Source organism: Glandiceps talaboti, chromosome 19 (genome assembly GCF_964340395.1).
Source record: "Glandiceps talaboti chromosome 19, keGlaTala1.1, whole genome shotgun sequence".
Lineage (NCBI taxonomy): Eukaryota > Metazoa > Hemichordata > Enteropneusta > Spengelidae > Glandiceps > Glandiceps talaboti.
In genome coordinates, this window is record NC_135567.1 from 6458161 (window position 1) to 6481671 (window position 23511).

Here is a 23511-nt window from a genome sequence, read left to right on the forward strand (position 1 = left end):
AAACAAACAACAAATCTACCTATCCCACCTATTCTAAAATTGAGCTTAGTAGGAACCACACAATTTAAAATAGAATTACAATGGAGTGACTAATTGTAATGTATTAGAATAATTAGATTGTACTTTATTTCAGTTAATTATGTCAATATTTAATTGAAATGGTGTGCTATATTCTTCATGTATACATATTTATCAGTTGACACATATTCATAGATATTTTAAGCAAAACCCCACAACACAGATATAAACTAAGATATTTTTGTAAACTTTGAAACTAAGTGAATACATATTCATGTTTCAGCTAATACATGTGTATCTGTTGACTCCCATGAATCCATAGCAAAGACAAACACTGAACAATGTCTGAGCAACTTGATAGGGGGCACAGGCTGAGTTTGTCAAATATTTTATTCACCTGAAAGTAGTTAATAAAACCCTAAATATTCTAGTATAGTTTTAATACGGACACATGCCTTCTATGACATAATACAATAATTATTGTCATCTTGCATTGTTACTATAGTTGATTACACAATACAGATTTTCTTGACATTTCTAAAGTGAAAATACAATAAATTGTAATATGGGATCTTTCTTTTAGGTCTGTTCATATAGCTTGAATATAGTTGTAAATTAACTTTGACTTTACACAGGTAATCCCCTAGGCTAATCACATCTCTAGTCTGTGAATAAATCTGTACTTTACAATTTATTAAAATGTCACCATGCATGAAAAGCTTGATTACTTGTGATTAGCTGTGTTGACTGTTTACAATTCACTTTCCTGTATGTACAATGTACTACAATTAATCCGTTTACAATTTTTTCAGTGTTCTGCAAAAATAGACTTGGTCTGTGTATTTTACATTTTTTAGAAAATACCGCCAATGGTGTTGTAGCACAACTGTATTTAGCTGCTATGGGGGTGGTCTTGTTGCTAGGCATATTTGCATACATTTTTGGAACCTTTATTAACTTCCCTGCCCTTCCCACTTTTCATCTTTCCAATATAAACCATTATTTAGTTGTTGCTATGGGCCGGGCATGGTCTTTTTGCTAGATATATCTGCATACATATTTGAATCTGCATTCACTTACCTACCAATCCCTGTTGTTATCTTTGCAGTATGCATCATTTCACTGTTTCTAAGGGCATGGTCATGGTTGCTAGGGTAAATTTCCTCATAATGTTTTCAACCATAACTGAAGAATAACATTTCCAGAAACATCTCCACTAAGTTTCAACTCATTCACCTTGCAATTTCAGTTTCAAGATACATTTGTAAGTTTCCACCAAAATTGACATTTTAGACCTAATTTTCACATCATTGATGGGATCATCATGTTTTGACCAATTCTTAATATAAACACACTGAAGAATGTTCCAATCAATTTCAGCCCAATATCCTCAGCCGTTTTGGAATTAAAGATTTTTGATAAAAAAATACACATTTTAGACCTAATTTTCACATCACTGATGAGCTCATCATGTTATGAACAATTCTTAGTTTAAACAACACTACGAATGTTCCAATCAAATTTGACACCAATCTGCCCAGTAACACACACACACACACACACACACACACACACACACACTTTGCCATGCCTGTAGCACTACTGAACCTAAGAAGCTCAGTTATGCTAAAAAAGATTTGCTAAAAAGATGGTACATTTTTTTTAACAAATACTAACAAAATACCCATTTCTCATCCATACAGGATTAGTTATGTTATGTACAAAGTGTTTTTCAGCAATCATTATGAACATCAGATCACAAACAAATCTTCATATAATTCCTGATTATTGACATTAAAACTACACTAGCTCTATTTTTTAATCTAATCAAAACAATCAACAATTTATAGTATAAATCTGTTGAATAACTTATCAAATGAGATTACACTTGTTAATTTGTGGGTAATGAAATCTGTATGCTATAATAACGTTGGCGGTGCTGATATATGGTCTAGACCATCACATACTGTAATTGTATTTTATTCTGTGCACACTTATACATATATATACACATAAATGTTTACTGGGGTGTCAAAATAGCAGCAATGGCATTGTAGCACAACTGTATTTAGCCGTTTCTATGGACGTGGTCTAGTTGCTAGGCATATTTGCATAAATTTTTTGAATCTGCATTTGGTTACCTACCATCCATGTTGTTATCTTTGTAATATGCATTGTTATTTCACTTTTGCTAAGGGCGTGGTTATGGTTGCTAGGGCCAAATGTTTAAAAATGTTTTCAACAATAACTGCAGAATAACACATAGAAACATCCCCAACATGTTTCAACCCCATTCAAGTAGTTTCAAGATGTAAGCTTTTGAGCAAAATTGACATTTTTAGACCTAATTTGCATATTGCTAATGGGATTATCATGTTGTGAATACACTTTCATCTACACATGCCCAGATGCCTCCCCATTAAATTTCAGCCCAATCTACTAGGTATTTTAGAATGATAGATTTTTGACAATCTGCTGTTGTTTATGAATTATAGATTTTTGATCAAAAAGACACATTTTCATGCCTAATTTGCATATCACTGATGGGATCATCATGTCGTTAACAATTCTTAATCTAAACACCTTTAACAACATTCCAACCAAATTTCAGACCGATCTGCACTGTAGCTTTGGAGTTTATGTTTTTTTACCAAAAATCTGATTTGTTGACCCAAATAAAAAACTAGTGGTACGATCAGTTTGACTTGAACAATTTCCCAACTAGACACCCAAGGTAATGGACCCACCAAATATCATGGCAATCGGTCAAGCAGTTTTTGACTTTAAATTGTTTACATCCACACACACAAACACCCAGACAGACAGACAGAAAGACAGACAGACAGACATACAGACAGACAGACAGACACACACACACACAGACAGACAGACAGACAGACAGACAGACAGACAGACAGACAGACAGACAGACAGACAGACAGATACTTTGCCATGCCTATAGCACTACTGAACCTTATCAGTTCATTTGTGCTAAAAATTGACTCTGTTGCAGCTAGTGCAGGTTTAAGCAAGGTATGTTGCTAAGGATTATGATAGAACCCCATGACATGTGAGTACAAGTGTGGTATACTCAGTGTATTTGTATGAGTGCTTGCAGTGTTCTCTGCAGCAGTACTGCAATGTCATACACGTATTTAACATTAATGGTGTTCGGAGTCCCCTTCCCCCTCTTTCTAATTTGCAGATCACTAATGAGATCACCATGATGGTGCTTGAGATTTCTGCACATGCAGATCCCTACATTCCCTTGAAATTTAAGCTTAATCTGCTAGAAAAAAGACATTTTTAGCCCTAATTTACATATTATTGATGGAATCATCATGTGAAGAATTCTTAATGTAACCACCTTTAAGAATGTTCCCACCAAATTTTAGACCTATCTGCCTAGTAGTTTTTGAGTTTAAGTTTTTTCACAAAAATCACATTTTTTACCCAAATCACAGCAGTGATGAGATCATTTTGACTAGAACAATTTCCCAACTAGAAACCCAAGGTAATGGACTCACCAAATATCATGGCAATCAGTTCAGTAGTTTTTGACTTTAAGTTGTTTACACATACACACACACAAACACACACACAGACACACACTCAGAGAGACAGAGACAGACAGACAGACAGACAGACAGACAGGCAGGCAGACACTTATATAGTGATGCCTATAGCACTATTGAACCTTATCAGTTCAGTTATGCTAAAAATTTTAATGAGTGTTCTTTAGCACTTGAGCAGATTGTTTTAATTTTCGATCAATCATTCTCTTTATTTCAGCTAGTAGAGAAGTAACAAAGAGTATTGAATTCAAAGGAAGACATAAATTGTTGGGAAGAGGTTGGCTCAGATAGGATGTCAAAAGGAGAAGGCAAGACCTGTGGTGTCAGTATCATCGATGTGTATTAATCACGATGGAGAATCTACCTGTAGGTGTTTGTTAAATTAACCAAAACTTTGGATGAAAGACTTAATAAAAAGGACTATAATAATAAATCACAACAGACACAATTGTTGAAAGGTTTGTCTCTGACAGAGTGTGATCTAAAAGTGTTGACTAGGACTACATGAAAGATATCGTATCCCTGTATTGACAGATAATACTAATACCTACATCCTAACAACACAACACGTTGAATATACCATATACTGGACTGTTCTAATTTAACTTGTTTCATCAGTGGTTTAGTCTAGTTCCTATACAGTATCTTTATGATTTATACCACTCACAGTATAGTGAAGGCTCTGACGAAAGATGTTAATTATGGCTCAACCTTATTGTGAGTAAAACATGAACAGCACATACAACTAGTAATAAAGGGGTGTCATCACTGCTCATTAAATATTAATTTGGTACTGTTTTTACAATGTCCAATGTCCAACCAGGACTCCACCGCAGGTATGTTTAAACTCAATCATGTGGGGGACGCAACAACATAATCATATTTATATGAATGCTGTATGAGGGAACACAGGAATGTGTGCTGATTGAGGGACTTTGACCAGACTTTGGTTAGGGTTAGGAACCATAGTTTGGCATCCAAACTATCACTGGGTTTGACTCCACAATTTTCCTTTCAATTAGTTTTGCTTTTTAATACTATATACAATTGGATCTAATTATTAATATCATCCATATCCAGTGTAAAATAACACCACTTTAATTGTAAGGTTAACATGTGGACCTTCTAACTGTAGTCCATTTGTAAAGAATGTTGTAACAGCTAACAGTGTAATGAGATTGTCCCAACTGTAATTATCAATAACTGTAATGTATGACAATTGAACTTTTTACTTCACACTGACAACACTATTTACAGACTTATTGCATTTAGAGATACCTCACTGGGATGCTAATTAAAATAAATGTAACTGGTGCATTTGTACACTTGATATGAGATGTCATAAACAATTGTGACTAGCAGTGAAAAACTTTGGTCTGATGTTAAGTTTTGTAATTTCTGAAAATATTGGAAATTAAAGACAAGTCACATAGAAGTCATGTTGAGATTGTAGGAACATACAAAATTGTTTCATCATTATTTGGGGGAAAATATTGTTTATTGAAGTTAGCCAAAGTTAAACATATTGAATTATAGGTTGTTCATTAAAATGACATTGATCTTTTGGCTTCTAAGAATATCTATATCTTAGCATGTATTCAAATTGTCATTATGACAACATGAATAGCAAATGTGGATAACAATCTGAGGCTACGTTTTCCCTGTGAATGGACTAGAAAAGCTGAGTAAATGGCAAAAATACAGACTTGTGCTGTTCTGTTTGCTGATAATATGTAGGGGTGAGGTTTTGAAATCATTACGCAAAAAATCTAGAATATAACCTTGATAGAAAAATATATAAAAATAACTTGTCAATTGCATTGCCACTTGTAGTATTACTAATATTATAATATTGATATGTGGTAAACAAACAGTCTTTAAACTCAGCTAACCCCTGTTTATCAGAAATAATTGCACACAGGAATCATTGAGTTTTATTGTAACACACCATATAACTATGTGCCAATCATTCAGTTTAGGGAGGTTATGATATTTGTGATAGCAGACTCCCCTGCTCCACCCACAAAAGACACATTTTTATGCTCTAATTTGCATATCGCTGATAAAATCAGCATATCATCAGTACTTCTAAATCTAAACACTCCTAAGTACGTTCCCACCAGACCTAAAAACTGAACAGAAACAAATGGTTGAGCACCAAAACACCAAAATTGCTACTCAACTGCCGCCAAAAAGGGTGGGGCCCTCGCAGTCCGTAATTAACAATTTATCCCTAGAGAAATATACATATTACAGGTTAATCTGCTCAGTAGTTTTGGTATTATAGATTTTGACCCAAACCACACATCTCTGATGCAATCATTTTCTTTTGAACAATTTTCCATCTACATGCTCTATGTAATGTCCCATCAAATATCAAGGTAATCAGTCTTTCAAAAAATCTTTATTATGAGTTGTCTGTATTACCTCTTTTTTGACTTATAGAATCAATATATTGTTTTAACCATGGTGACTGGTTGAATTCTAATACTTTATGAACATTCTTAACGTTCAAATCTAGATTGGTATATAACTGTATATAACTATAGATATCTATAGTGTAAAACATTAATTTTTACACCCTCAGTAGTAATGTATTTATCTTGAATTTCATACAAAAGCCTACATTGGTATCTATAACTATAGATTTCTATATACCAAACTGTTCCCATTTTACTTCTGTAAGACCCACTCCTCTCCTCACAACTGACAATTCATTTACTATATGCCATATGGTTGTCAATGTCAGCAGTGATTTGATGACATGGTCTGATATTATGATACCAAACCCAACACCTAAGCCATTAATTTATGGTAACACTGGACTGTTCATTACCATGGTTACACAGATGATATAGTAAAAGTGAACTTGTTTTGATCATTTCATAACCATAGCTTATAACAATGTAAAGTACAGTGATAGGATGCCAAAATCAAAAAATAATGCTAAACTACACAACATAGTTAGTCAAAGTAAAATGTGACCCTCCCCTATCCCATTTTCTAAAATATGGCCCTTCTCCAAGAAACGATTTGTAAAGGTTGCCCCCCCCCCCCCCCCCATTCCTCCTCCTAATTCCACTGGTCATACCCTCCTCCCCCCCCCCCTTTGAATTACTGAAGGCTTCATAATTTAACTTGTTCCATCAGTGCGTTTCACTCCATAATGTTTATTTTAAATGAGTTTTGATTTTTAAAACTATATACAACGGAATCCAGTTGTCCTGAAACACAGCATTCTGTCTTGACAAAATATTATTCATATTGCTACATTTTACTGTCAGTCACAGCAAAAATCCTACCAACATTACTACTTGTGGTACATTTCTTTCTATGAGATACCAGTATTTAAGCAGATCATAACCAACTAAGTATATATTGTTATTCCATGTATGTTGACAATCTAAGACATTGGTAACCTATGCAAAAACATGTAGCAATGTTGATAACATTTTGGTTCTCTACATTGTAGATGATGAAATGTAGTAATTCTAGTATAAATGTTGACATCCAAGATGATAAATTTGTAGCATAGTAAGATTTTGTGTTGAACCACACATTGTTCTGTTTTAGGTTAACTGGTTTCTATTGTAACTTAGGGATCGGTCAGTTTCTTCGGTCTGAGGGGACCGGTGGATTGGGAAGGGGGATCACCCTGTTTTTGAAATTGGCAGTAGGGGGTTTAACTTATTTATATAAGTTCTAAGCATGTTATGGACATCTAACGAGATTTTTCAATGCAAGATGGTAAGGCTTAGTAATCATCAGAATTGATACCTTCCCATTGACTATGATGTCAATTGCACCTGGTAAATATATAAGTTCTAAGCATGATTGTTCTAGAAAGATGTATTTTTCCTGATCAGAAGTCATATTAGCACCAGTTTCACAACTTGAAAATATACTACTCGCATTTGGTAGGAATCATTGACATCCGGGGGGGGGGGGGGGGGGGGGGTATGTACAATTGTGACCATTTTGAATACAGGAAAACTTATAGTAGTAGTAATTCTTGTAGTTGATAATGATTTGTAATTGTGCGCTCTCTTGTTGATGCTTGTCAGTATTATTTATTTATTTATTTATTTATAGTTTGTTTGTTTTGTATGTTTGTTTTCGTAAATATAACAAATAAGCCTGAGTGCCCTGTGATTGTAGTTACCGGAGGTTCCCTTAGGATGCTTCCACAAAAAATTGGTGGTGGTGGTGGTGGTGGTGGGGGGGGTGGTTTCTGTCAAACCCCCAATTTTTTAAGTACCCCCCCCCCCTCGTCACAGCCCAAAATGTTGAAGTACATTTTAAACAGCATATAAGTTTGGTGGGTTTTTTTACAATACACGCACACATACCATACATACATACATACATACATACATACACACACACATACATACATACATACATACATACATACATACATACATACATAATTTATATATACAATGTACATACATACATACATACATACATACATACATATATACATACATACATACATACACACACACACACACACAAATACATACATACATACATACATACATACATACATACATACATACATACATACATATATACTGATCACATTACTATCCAGGCATCAAGTACCCTGCCTGTAAAACAATGTCTACCAAGACATTCTCTTTGCAAAAATTAAAAGAATGTGTTTTACTGTTCTGTCCCTTTGGCACAAACTGAGATTGTCTTCTTAATTACATTTGCAAATGTTGATGAACAAGCTATTTAAAAACAGTTTTGTAACGGAATCAGGGGTGAACAAATCCACTGGTCCGAGGTCCGGGACCAGTGATTTTTTTGGGCGGACCACACAAATTTGACCTTGTCTGGTCCGTCGGACCAGTACCTTAAACTGTAAATAATCATGCTAAAAAGTAGGAACAGCAACAACTGAATGTGAACAAACAAGAAATACGATCACGATGGAGCCAAAACTACAAGCCTTGCATGACCTTTCGATGGGTCATGAAGTATTATCAGGTGACTTCCGACTTCAAACCAGCAATATGCTATAGTGAGGGGGCGTGAACTTTGACAGTTGAATGACTGGTGGGTGCGTCAATACGTCATAGTAGCGGCCGTACATCGTAGTTTATTTCACTGAATCAACAACAATGTGAAATGATAGACAGGAGATAACACTCAACGCACATGTGGCTCATATCATTACTAGTAGGGACATACCGGTTTAGGGACACGAGAATTAGGAAGACAAGAGTAATAATTTCATCGTATAATAATTCAAATGTATCAAACGAAACATTTTATTTGATATCATTCTGTCAGCATTGACTGTATTATTGTTTTTATTCATAAAGGAGCTTCAAATGATTTGTAGTAGAACCCCTTTTATGAAATGAAGTCATCCAAATGACGCACAAACTTCATGTTATCCCACAAAAGTCCGGGACAAAAGTTACCAAGTTTGTCCACTGGGCAAGTGAATAACAAAGGTTTCATCATTTTTGCCAACCTCAGTTACTTCCATGATAGCAATCACTGACTGTCATCTTGGTTTTTCCAATGACTTACAAGGGTTGACGATACCATACCAGTCCTCCTGCATTGCTTTCTGCAATATGCTGGTCTCGAACCTCAGATGCAGAGCTCAGATGTGTGCACACATGTTGCTCATTCCATTTCGGGTGTGTGGGTTGCTTGTTAGACACATAACACAAATGCACTCCAAATCTGAGCATTTATGCTGCTTATTATCGTTTACTTTGTAATAGATAAAACATTACACGATCAAAAATATACACCACCTGTTTCATTTTCTCCTTGCATGTAATTTAGGTCTAAGTAAAAATAATGTGCTAAGACCAACCCTAGACAGAAATGGTATGCGCCAAGGCATTTCCCACGATATCTTATCTGTTACTATCTGTAAACATAGGACGTCAGTGTCCACACTACGTATAGTACCTCTCAAATAAACGACCATTTCCCAAATAGATTTGCTGTGTAATGTGTGGCTATCCATCTCGTAAATAATTTAGACCCATCTGAAACGCGAAGGGCTGTAAAGTTTTAAATGGACAACACGGACAATGGTCAATCTTTTGAGCTATGGAAAACAACTGACCAGCATGACACCAAATGATTCTAGGGTTACACTTACAGATAGTCAACGAAGTATCTATTTTAGCACTGTGATATGATATTTGCCAAAGCCTCGATAACTGGCGAATTTGATAGTCAGGCAATCGTTGTGTTCCTAGGTCTTTTTCCAAAGCCTCGACAACTGGTAAATTTGATTTTATCTTGACACAGTCACACCATGGACACAAGGACTCCTAGTCAGGCAATGTATGTGTTCGTAGTTTTTTTTTCGTGAGATTTTATAGGATCTGATCATCAACTTTGAAGGGGTTAGTTTCTTTGTACAATTGTGATGATTTGCTTGCAATATCTGGGTTTTCCAGACAAGTTTGACAAAACGTAGTACAACTTTTGTCGTCATACTGCAATCATGACCAAGTAAAACTGTTTTTCAATGTTCTTGTCGCATATTTCTGTCAAATTTCTAATCCTTCGTGAAATCCAAGTGAAGTCGCCGTTCAGTATTTTTCGTTTCGTCGATGCGTCAAAAATAACCGTTACAAATATAATAGAATTGTCAATTGACTGAAACCAAGCATGTCAACTTTATATTTATCATTATAAATTGGGTATTGTTCAACTATAAGTGGTGTACGTCTAAATATATAGATTCATAGGCAAGATTTAATGTTTCACGTTAGCGGGACCAAGGACCACGGACCACTAATTCTTTCAGCAGGACCACTGGATTTTTTAAGGCACTGGTCCGGGGACCACCAGTTCACAAAATGATTTGTTCACCCCTGGGAATGTATTAGTTCAGTACCCAAATTGTAAAGTAGTAAAAACTGACAACTTGAACAGAATGACATTGAATAACACTATAAAATGCAGTTTTGCATCTTGTTCTTGTTTGATTTAATGGAATATACTGTCAAGAGAAAATAAATGTAACTCAAACAAGCCAAGCCACATTTTCATGTCACAGAATGTTGCATTAAGTCATATATTGGTATTGATATTTACATAGTGCATGCAGTATCGTTGTATTGTCTTCTTTCAAGACTTTTTACAAAACCTTTACTAAGTGTGTTCATTTTACTTTTTAGACTTCCATGTGGTAGCTCTCCTTCCAGAATGTGTATAATGAAAATGTCATTTTCAACAACGTCACTCTTATCATCATCATCAGAACAATCTCTCCTTCAAGTAAATCTGAGTTTGAACTATATGTATCTGTATCATCATTCTCACTGTGATTATCACTGTTTTCAAATAACACATTACTCCCACTATCAATATTGATAATAATGTATCTATTTACTTATACTTAATATATTTAGGCAAAGTTTAAAAGTTAAAAAAAGTTCATTTCTCTTTTTTTTCTATGATAGTTAATATGCCAAATATTATCATTTGTTACACATTTAGCAGCTGGTGTTCAGCTCACCATTTCTAGAAAGTACCTAGCATACCTTAGAGTTTATGTTGTAAAGTTATAGTCATGTCAATAGGAGAGGAATTTTACACAAAATAGTTCGATATCACTTAGGAACAAGGGAAGGGTGGTCATATTAAACAAAATATTTTCAGTATAAGTGGAAAGGGAAATTTGAAGCATAAAATACCATATAGAATATCAGTATACCACATTAGTAAATATACCGCCAATGGCGTTGTAGCACAACTGTACAGTTTTTAAAAATGTTTATCCATATGCTAGTCCATACTAACAATAGGTGTTCATTTGCTGAATAACTATCCAGTTGCCTATCCAACCATGTTGCTATCTTTACGATAAATGCTATCATTTGGCTGTTGCTATGGGTGTGGTCATGTTGTTAGATATATTTGCATACATTTATGTATGTTTTTGTTCACTTGTGTATGAATTCCTGATATTGTCTTTGCAATACATGTGATCATTTGGCTGTTGCTATGGGCGTGGTCTTGTTGCTATGCAATTTTACATACATTTTTTGAATGTTTATTCAATTGTCTATTAAACCCTGTTGTTATCTTTGTGAAATACACCACCGTTTGGCTGTTGCTATGGGCGTGGTCATGGTTGCTAGGGTATTTGCATACATTTTTTGAATGTTTACTCACTTGCCTACCAGATGATATTGTTATTTGACCAAAATATACTGCCATTTGGTTGTTGCTAAAGGGCATGATCATGGTCGCTAGGGCCAATTTTGTCAAAATATTTTGAAGAAAATCTGCAGAATAATTGTTTCAGAAACATCTCGCCAAGTTTCAGACTCATTGACCAAGTACTTTATGAGATATAAGTTTTTGACCAAAAATGAACATTCTTACACCTAATTTGCATATCACTCATGGCATCATTGTATGCTTAATATATCTTCGTCCATACATCCCAAGATGCATTCCCATTAAATTTCAGCCCAATCTGCTCAGTAGTTTTTGGAATTATAGATTTTTAACCAAAAAGACACATTTTAGCCCTAATTTGCATATCACTTATGGAATCTTCATGTCATGAACAAATCTTACTTTACACCCCCTAAAGAATCTTCCCACCAAATTTCACACCAATCTGCCCAGTAGTTTCTGAGCTTAAGTTTTTTGACCAAAAATCACATTTTTTGACCCAAATCACACACCTGTGATGCGATCATTTTGATTTGAACAATTTCCCAACTAGACACCCAAGGTAATGGACCCACCAAATATCATGGCAATCGGTTCAGCAGTTTTTGACTTTAATTGTTTACACATACACACACACACACACACACATACATCCACACACACACACACACACACACACACACACAGACAGACAGACGCCGGGCGATCCCTATAGCACTACTGAACCTCAGTCAGTTCAGTTGTGCTAAAAACTGATGGAAAGTGATGGAAAGTGCTGATAAACATGACATTTATTCCTTGTGTTGTGATAGTGCATGCAATCATTAGAATCGGAGGGCTTTTGCTCAAAATGCATTTTGACATCGTTGTTGAAACTGATTTTTGCACATAGCAGGGGAAATGACTACTTTACAGTAATCCTGGTCCTGGATATGTTCAACCCTGAAGCTACACATTTTAAGACACTGGTATTTTTTGGACCAAAAACAGCAAGTGCCATTCAACTTTTACGTTGATATATTATTTTGTATGTGCAATTTGAAGGATCAACAACATTTAACAACAAGACATATGGCAGCAGTGATTTTTCAAACTGTACTCCAAACTTTGGAATGGCTTACCACAAGAAATTTGTCAGTCATCAAATCTGGAGACTTTTTTGGACAAATTGAAAGCACATCTCTTCAAACTAGCATATTGTGTGGATTGAACCTTTCAAGTGCCATTAAACAGAACTTATCTTTTGGAATCTGACACTATGGTTGAAAATAACTGACCACCTATTGATAGGTTAATTTTCCCATGTATGAGGAGTCATGAAGTCAATTTATTTTTCAGCCCCCCCCCCCCCCCCCATGACCCACATTATTTTTTTCAGATACCCCCCCCAATGCTATGCACATTTTTTCGCGAAACCCCCCCCCCCCTAAAATATCCCCCAACAAGTTTTTGTGAAAGCAGCCTTAATATCAAATTGTAAGCTTTATTGAAAAGAAGTATCATCCAAACACACAAACAGACCTAGTAGAAGTGAGCCACCAATGCAATGGTTGTGAGTTGTGTGTTTCTGAACTTTCTTTTACGTCTGTTCATATTGCTTGAATATAGTTGTACATTAACTTTGAATAAACAAGGGTAATCCCCTAGGCTAATCACATCTCTAGTCTGTTAGAAAAACATGTCAAAATATAACTCTATAGAATTTCTATAGTTGTCTACAAAATATCTATAAAATCGTTTTGTAAGGGGAGCTGATTTTTTTATGAAAATATGCCGGTACTTACCTGATCAAGTTAAATTATTGTAAAAATATTCTCTGAAAAAATCAATTGACCTCACATTGGGATGTGTGTATATGTCACAGAGTAGATAAATAAGATATTAGTCATCAAAAATCAACTTACGTCATCAGCAGCATTTACTTGGGCCCCAGCTTCCAGCAACAATTTACAGATATCCAAATACCCTTCCTCAGCTCCATAATGTAGACTTGTCTTGTTGAACTATAATTAAAAGACACATTATGTATTAATCCTCCTGTTATAATATTGCAATGTATTATATCAATAATATGTGTAAAATTACTTGAAATGTTTCCCAAGTCTCATTATTATTATATATATAGATTGGTTAATGTTCACATAGAAAAAAACTATGTATTTAAAATTTGACGTTATTTGTATTTATTACATGTAAAGTATTTATTTTGATAAAATACCTGTCAGAAGTCATTATAAGAATTGATGATATTTTTGGTAAAATCACAAACATTTCTAGACATGCACCTCAATGATATTCCTTGCCATACTGTGTTCAAAATGGTCAAATGTGTCAATCACGGTACCATGTTCTGTGTGGTTCTTAACGCATATTGTTACAGTGAACTTGTACTTCTAAAAAAATAGTTTCTGTCATATACAGGACATCATCATTATTATTATTATTATTATTATTATTATTATTATTATTATTATTATTATTATTGTTATTATTATTATTATTATCATGTACTATTATTTAATTATTATTATTATTATATAGATTGGTTAATGTTCTCATATTTATTCATTTGTCTATTCATCCCTGTTATCTTTACAATATACATAACAATTTTGCTGTTGCTATGGTCTTGTTGCTAGGGAAATGTGCATATATTTTTGAACATATATTCACCTGTTTAGAAATCCCTGTTATCTTTGCATGGCATAATATAATTTTGCTGTTGCTATGGGTGTGGTCTTGTTACTAGGCATATCTACATACAATTTAGCAATTCTCTTTCATTTCCCACCAGTGTTATTTTAGCATTATGTCATTGTTTACCTGTTGCTATGGGCGTGGTCTTGTTGCTAGGCATATCTACATACAATTTAGCAATTCTCTTTCATTTCCCATCACCAGTGTTATTTTAGCATTATGTCATTGTTTATCTGTTGCTATGGGCATGGTCTTGTTGCTAGGCATATCTACATACAATTTAGCAATTCTCTTTCATTTCCCATCACCAGTGTTATTTTAGCATTATGTCATTGTTGACCTGTTGCTATGGGTGTTGTCTTGTTATTCAATCATTTGACAGGGGCATGGGCATTGTCATGGTTGCTTGGGCCAATTACGCAAGTATGACACACTAACAATTTTCAGACTAACAGTAACAGTTTCAGAATCATAACCAAATTTCATCCCCTCTAGTTTGAGAGGTAAATCTCAATATCAAATCACTTGCATCATCTACAAGACAGACAGACAGTCAGACAGACAGACAGACAGACAGACAGACAGACAGACTGACAGACAGACACAGACAGACACAGACAGACAGACAGACAGACACAGACACAGACAGACAGACAGACAGACAGACAGACAGACAGACAGACAGACAGGCATTTTACCTTGAGCAAACTTGTAGTTCAGTGTTAAAGTTAGGCATACAATGTTTCCAAGCAACCTCAAGGACAGATTAATTAGAAGTTCAAAACTCCCAGCCAATCAATTTGAGTTGACCGATCATATAACCCAATTTGATCACTATAGCTGTGGCTGTTTGACATACTAGGTTGGGAATACCATCACTTTTCAAAACATTGGAAACCAAAAGTACACACAGTTACATGTACTAAACATAACACACTAAGATGGATTGAGCTACTTAACTGCAAGTAATGCAGTAATCGGGTTACGTGATTGGTTCATTCAAATTGAGTGAAGGGAGTTATGGACATCTAACGAGATTTTTCAATGCAAGATGGTAAGGCTTAGTAATCATCAGAATTGATGCCTTCCCGTTGACTATGATGTCAATTGCACCTGGTAAATATATGAGTTCTAAGCATGATTGTTCTACAAAGATGGATTTTTACTGATCAGAAGTCATATTAGCTCCAGTTTCACAACTTGAAAATATACTACTCGCATTTGGTAGGAATCATTGACATACCTTGGGGGGGGGGGAAGTGGGGTATGTACAATTGTGACCATTTTGAATACAGGAAAACTTATAGTATTAGTAATTCTTGTAGTTGATAATGATTTGCAATTGTGCACTCTCTTGTTGATGCTTTTCAGAATTTATTTATTTATAGTTTGTTTGTCTTGTTTGTTTGTTTTTGTAAATATAACTAACTAAGCCTGAGTGCCCTGCGATTGTGGTTACCGGAGGTTCCCTTACAGTGGGTGGGGGCAGGGTCGGAAGATTTTTTGTCAAACCCCCAATTTATTTTAAGTACCCCCCCCCCCTTGCCATAGCCAAAAATGTTGATTTAGTATACTTCTGTTTCTGTATGAGTGTCTAGTTGAGGTTTTCCATTGTTTTCCAAATGGTCTCTGTGTTGTTTATTTCTTCATATCAGATGTACACCTATTACAGATTGGACGAACAGTTTTATTTTTTTTTTTAAGTTTATGGCAGTTTCCGAGTTCACTATTTCTCGTGAGACTTCACAGTTTTTGCAACTTTATTATTTTTTATCGAATACGTAAAAAAAAAGTTTAGATTCTGCAGTGAAAGCTAGGTGTGGGGGGGGGGGGGGGTAACCGGAACCAAACAATTATTTTTATTTGGCCTCATCCTCATGTACATCCTGTACTACACAATGCATATATTACAAATCTATCTGTGTAAGACTGAGACCGTGAGAATGAAATGAAACAAAAATTAATATCCATTAGTAGTAGTAACAGAATGACATGACATGCCACACCTCAAGAAGTGTTTTTTCTAAAGAACTACTGATATATACTCAGGTATTTTATTGGGGGTTCCTATCAAGATATCATATTTTTACTAGATTAAGGCCCCTGGTTTTCAGCAAAATGAATGTACATGATACTAGCGATATGCAACTCTATGAAATTTTACTATATTAAGACCTCAATTACTGGGGTTTCAATCAAAAATAATGTACACAATACTAGTATGCAACTCTATGTAAATTTTACCAGATGTCCCCCATCTTGTTTATGCACATTTGCTGCATAGAGATTTGGTTATCTTTTCGCTACATTACTTGACTGTCTGGAAACCATGGTAACAAAAATGGGGAAATATCATAAAGCTGACAGAGTTTTCCATATATTTTACCATGGTAATATATTCGTTGGTGAGTGTATGTCAATTACAGCAACCGTATGTCTTATGATGTTTACCACCTGACCAACCAACCAACCAACCAACCAACCAACCAACCAACCATTCCTGCCATATCTCACATCACTCATCTTAATTCATACCCTGTTGTATATAGGTTACATAGGTTGACAACCCCCTGCATAGATACTATGATGAATACAAGACAGTGCCAACATGTTCTCCTGAATGGCTAGTAGATGGCTTTACAAACTATCAATACCTGTTTGGGGGTCAGCGACCAATTTTACAGGTCACCTATACTTTTCATCACTTCCCAAGGGAATAGAAAAATTATTCTGTGTATAATAACTAACAAAAAGCCTGTACGCATGTCTATTTGACCTTTGACCTAACATCTCATTTGACCTTTGACCTTATCAGCTGTTTGTTTAGTACACAGCTTTACATGTTTTGTCTATACATATATAGTAAACAGCTGACTGTCTAAGTTCACTAAGTGACATACATGTAATTTTAGTTCAAATAAAATGTTTTAATATTTCATAGGTATTTGATTAGCCTGTGATCAGAATGGGTTATTAATCTTAACTTGCAGATTGAAAGCTTGATTTGTCATCACAAGGGCTGGACAAGATTGACAAGAGTACAATTATGGTTCAATCCTTGCCCACTAATTTTAGTCAAAGAATTGGCAGTGGTGAGGCTCACACCACCAACATACAGAAATCAAAGCTGACCAATTTATTAAAACAATCACTTCATTCCAATAAACTATAGTGCTATTAAGTTCACAACAATGTTTAATATAATTATATAGTATAACTTGTAAGTTACCTGAATTATTAATATTTCACATTCCTTGCGTTGTTTTCTCCTTATACACTCTGTTCTACATTCTTAACTAATTTTTCTCTGTTTGTTCACTGTATCTGGGGCAGGGACCAGGACACTAATTTTTCTGTGTTTGTTCACTATATCTGGGGCAGGGACCAGGACACTAATTTTTCTGTGTTTGTTCACTGTATCTGGGGCAGGGACCAGGACACTAATTTTTATGTGTTTGTTCACTGTATCTGGGGCAGGGACCAGGACACTAATTTTTCTGTGTTTGTTCACTGTATCTGGGGCAGGGACCAGGACACTAATTTTTATGTGTTTGTTCACTGTATCTGGGGCAGGGACCAGGACACTAATTTTTCTAGATGTTTCTTGTATTTGGGTAGGGACCAGGACCCTATAATTTTTCTCTGTTTGTTCACTATATTTGGTGCATGAACCAGGACACCACACACCTACCAATGACTCAATGATGTTGAAGTACCTGTTAGTGATCATAAATGACTGGAAAGAATTCAACCTATTTTACAAAAGTTCAATGATACTGTACCGTACACTGACAATACAATGTATGTCAATAATAAATAAAACAAGTCATTGATGAGAATGACATATCCCCGCTATGATTGGGTTTTAAGGAATTATCACTGCCAGGCGGCCATATTGGATCATATCACAACAACAATGAATATGCACATGTATGTCATAGATCACTGTCCTAATACCAACTTTGAATGAGATCTGTTCAAGCATGTCTGAGTTATGGCTTTGGACATGGAAAATTCACAAACAAAATGGCTGCCAGGCAGCCATATTGGATCGTATCACGACGATAATGGATATGCACATGTATGTCATAGAACACTGTCCTAATACCAACTTTGAATGAGATCTTTTCAAGCATGTCTAAGTTATGGCTTTGGACATGGAAAATTCACAAACAAAATGGCTGCCAGGCAGCCATATTGGATCGTATCACAATAACAATGAATATGCACATGTATGTCATAGAACACTGTCCTAATACCAACTTTGAATGAGATCTGTCAAGCATGTCTGAGTTATGGTTTTGGACATATAAAAATTAAAAACAAAATGGCTCTTCTGGGATTCCATATCGAGCAAAGGGCTGTTTTGTTTTCCTTATAACTGTTGAGGATTTGGTGTCTGGAAGTTTATCCAGTTCATAAAATTCGCAATAGTAATCAACAGTTACCAAGTAGTCTCAATTATCATAGGTAAACAAATCGGATGCTACCTTTTGCCATGGTCTGTGTGGAACAAAACAAAATGAATATTAACGATATAATATAATAATATATAACTTTAAATTATTGCCATTTGCATAAAATGCATTGGAAATTGTGCTACTAAATGCCCAGCTCACTGCACTCATCTCAAACCGGAGTCATACCACAGGGAGCCCAGGAATGGTGTTATAAACAAACAAACAAACAAACAAACAAACAAACAAGCGACCTATCGGTCAGAATAGCTCCGCTGTTTTTTTTTTAATTTAATTTTTTATTTTGGTGACATGTAGAAGTGGTTCAGGTCTTCAGCTCTTCGAGTCACTATGCAGTTTTGTTTTAGCAATGCAATAAAGTGGTTAGTGGTTTCATATGATGTCTCACTATAAAACACATTTTACACAGAAGTTGGTAATGTATTGTACTTTTATACCATAGTCACCATTTTATAACAAAAATCTACTGTTATGAAAAATTGCACAAAATCTCAGAAAAAAATGACTGGGAAATGCACACAAGAAAAAGAAAAAAAGAGGATTTTGAGGTTGGCTATAAGTAATTCCAGTGTCTTACAGCTGTAACCCTGGAAAATTTTAATGATGAATGAAATAAACTAGGGATCTAAAATAATGTTGAGGCAATTTGAATTTCAATTTTCTAACAAATCTAACAAGTCAACAACATTCAACTTGTTCTAGTTGTGGTAGATATATATAGGGAAGAAATTAATCGCCATCTTAGTTTCCGTACGGCGACAATCTCAAGTACCCGGAAGAGAGTCATTCTCAGCCATACGTTACAGTGGTAACACTCGTTCATGTTCGGTTACCTTTCACAAAGAAAACACAACGAAATGGTTGAAATGATCTTTTTTTAATTTCTTTTCATCACAACAACAAAATCTGCGTGATCAAAAGTGTTGTAAACTAAACCAGAAAGAATTATCGGACTGGCTAAACTTCCCGATGAACTGGAAGGTCCTACTACTTCCAAGTAAGCCTCGATAGTACTATAGTACGTGAGAAAATCGTCTCAAACTAGCGATACAACTTTCAAAATATAACTTGACATGTCTTCATTTGTTAGAGTTATACAATTCAAGACGGGTTTTCACTCGAAAACAACAATTCTGTGAATAATGACACTCTGAACGCAGCGATTTCTCGGACGATGTTACCACTGTAACGTATGGCTGACAACGACTTGCTTCCGGGTTAGTCCCTCGTGCATACGGGTGGATTGTCGGCGATTAATACATACATGTACATCGTCTGATATTTTAATTCACAGTGTTTTTTGTGACCGGCGCCTGTCAGCAGACTCTGCCATTTTTTTCATCATTCCATTGTATTTAAACCTTGTACTTGACATTTCGCAATATTTATAATTCTCAACAAAATACCTCAACATAATACCTCAACATGCCTCACTTCGCTCGTACTCAAAGCAGCCCCGCACGTAGTCCTGCTTGCATACGGAGGAATTCGGGACTCGATTCTGACAATTGTCCCTCCCCCTCCGGTGTTTAGAGTCAAGTCAGTAATACAGACTCGTGCACCCGAGGACTACCCGGGTACCCCGCGCGGTATGATCACTGACACTGATGACATGATGAGAGAGAACCTTTTCGGATTTACATGTAAAACGGGGAAAGATACGCAAAACATAATGCAAAGTCTGAAGCCAAATTAAAGTTGTAATTATTTTAATTATTTTTACTTGCCAAATATTTGCATTTTGGAAAGGCATGTGAACTGTCGGCCATATTTAAACTTCAACCGCATGCCTGGCATGCCCTTCCTTACGCAAGTTGTCTGAATTCTGGTTCACTGTCATTCCAAATTGCACGACAATATAGAATTAACCACAAGTTACATGTTATCTGAAAACATCACACTTTTATAGTGGGTCTGAAGTGTGATTTTAGTGAGTACTAAGAACGTCCTGTGTTGATACTCAAGATACTTGCTGTGGAAAATCGCTCGGTCGAATGAGGTCACCTTCAGCTTCTGGTCGAATCGGGATAGAGTATGCAAATGAGGATGTTGCGGATTGGCTGATAATGTAGAAGGGTGCAGAATTGGATTTGAAGTTTACAACCCTGTTTCGAACAAACGCTTGTCATTTGGGCGCCCAATGCGTAGAATTATGACTATAGCACATATTACATTGCTTGTTTGACGTCAATAGTGTCTTTTGAAAAGTGGCAGTTTACTTAAAGTCTCGTCGACTGATTTCCAATATGGCGTCGGTCATTATGCTCATTAACATATTCATTTTTTTTTCAAATTACAAAAAAAAAATCATAAAAAATAAAAATGAGGATGTGCTGACTTGAAATTAACAAATCTGAGTAAGCTACCCCCTGCGCATCAACACGCCAGATATCAAAGCAATCTAATAAGAGGTTTTCAAGGAGTTGATGAAAATGACATTTTATGAAAAAAAATCATAAAAAATTGAAAATGGCACAGATCAACTTGGCATGAACAAATCTGAATAGCCTCCCCCCAGGGAACATGCACACCAAATATCGAAGAATTCCGACTGTCACTTATGGAGTAGATAGTAAAAATATAAAAGTTTGACGGACACCTATGATTCACTCTACTCTCTATACCTCAATACCCACCTATACCTAAAGCTACGCTTTCAGCTTTCGCTGACAGCGGAGCTAATAAATAAATAAATAAATAAATAAATAAATAAATAAATAAACAGATAAATAAATAAATAATAAATAAATAAATAAATAAATAAATAAATAAATAAATAAATAAATAAATAAATAAATAAATAAATAAATAAATAAATAAATAAATAAAAATAAACAGAAAAACCTAAATAAATATACATGGGATTCTAAATGCCAATTGTCTTCAATTCACCAACATTCTGAGCCATGTAGCTATTATGGATAACTATCAATAAACATATATGTATGTATATACCGGTCTCTGAATGAGAGAATATAGGATATATTTCTATATATACCATCTATATGTTGTTAGTATAAATAGGATATATAGAAACAAATAGTCTATTATTTCAATAGTATACAGACATGTATATACATATAGACATGTTTACAGACAGTTATCCATGAGTTTAAAATGATCTTTCATTTAACCATGCATATTTAGTTATTCTTTATTTATTTATTTACTTGTTTGTTTGTTTGTTCGTTTGATTGCAACACGGTTTCTGTGCTCCCTGTGCACAAACATGAAGTAGTGGGTTCTTGCTTGTGTCATTAATAATTTCAGTACTAAACTGATAATTTACTAAAACCCCAATTTGTTCTTGTTTTATAACATACATATATTTTTAATTTTGTTCTTCACATTTTTGCTCTGTCATTTTTTTAATAAAACTGTTGATATTACATTGCACCAGGCCTTGATATCATTGAGTTGAGCCCAAAATGTTGACCAATGCTTGATTTTCATGGTATTTTACTAGCCTATACTTTAGTTTACTATTAAGTTAAATAGAAATACTCAACTGACAATTTCCTATGCCATTAAAACAGATTCACATTTATTGAGCAGATTGGGTTGAAATTTAATGGGAACATTCATAGTACATGATTATCCCATCAGTGATATGCAAATTACAGGTTGTTGCTAAGGGTGTGGTCATGGTTGCCAGGGCCAATTTTGTCAAATTGTTTTGAAGAAAATCTGCAGAATAACACTTCAGAGACATCGCACCAAGTTTCAGACTCATTGGGCAAGTACTTTTTGAGATATAAGTTTTTGACCAAAAATGAACATTTTTACACCTAATTTGCATATCACTCATGGAATCATTGCATGCTTGATATTTCTTCGTCCATACATCCCTAGATGCATTCCAGTTAAATTTCAGCCCAATCTGCTCAGTGGTTTTGGAATTATAGAATTTTGACCAAAAAGACACATTTCAGCCCTAATTTGCATATCACTGATGGGACCAGCATATCATGAACAATTGTTAGTAAAAACACCCTGAAGAATGTTTCAACTAAATTTCAGCCCAATCTGCCCTGTAGTTTTTGAGTTTAAGTTTTTTGACCAAAAACCACATTTTATTACTTACAAACTGGTGGTAAGATCGTTTTAATTTGATCAATTTCCCAACTAGACACCCAAGGTAATGAACCCACCTAATATCATGGCAATCGGTTCAGCGGTTTTTGACTTTAAGTCGTTTACACACACACACACACACATACACACACACAGACAGACAGACAGACAGACAGGCGGACAGACAGACAGACAGACAGACAGACAGACAGACAGACGCCAGATGAACCTCAGTTCAGATGTGCTAATAAAATCATATGCAGGTCTCTCATGTTTATTTCTCATCGGACCCAAAGGCCAAAATGCACAGAGAGATTTTCTCACTAAGTGCCACATGGGAAAAGTCAGGCTAAAAAAAATTCATACAGTTTGATTCAAGTGTCTGTAGGCTAAACAATTAAGAAATATTATTCGGTCAGTGTGCTGTGACCAAAATATGTCCCTACACATCTTAGACATAATTTAATAATACATACTTATGAAGTCATGTG

The 23511-nt window shown here is 35.1% G+C and overlaps 1 protein-coding gene across 1 annotated transcript in view; it reads right to left on the reverse strand.

The window, feature by feature from the left end:
- Positions 1–14077, reverse strand: part of LOC144450382 (uncharacterized) — a 318500-nt gene extending 304423 nt beyond the window's left edge. Inside the window, exons 1-2 of the mRNA XM_078140985.1 lie at positions 14057–14077; positions 13676–13774 (exon numbers count right to left, since the gene is read on the reverse strand). Coding sequence (XP_077997111.1) covers positions 13676–13774; positions 14057–14077 — 120 coding nt within the window. The remainder of the gene's footprint in view (positions 1–13675; positions 13775–14056) is intronic.
- Between the last annotated feature and the right edge of the window lie 9434 nt (positions 14078–23511).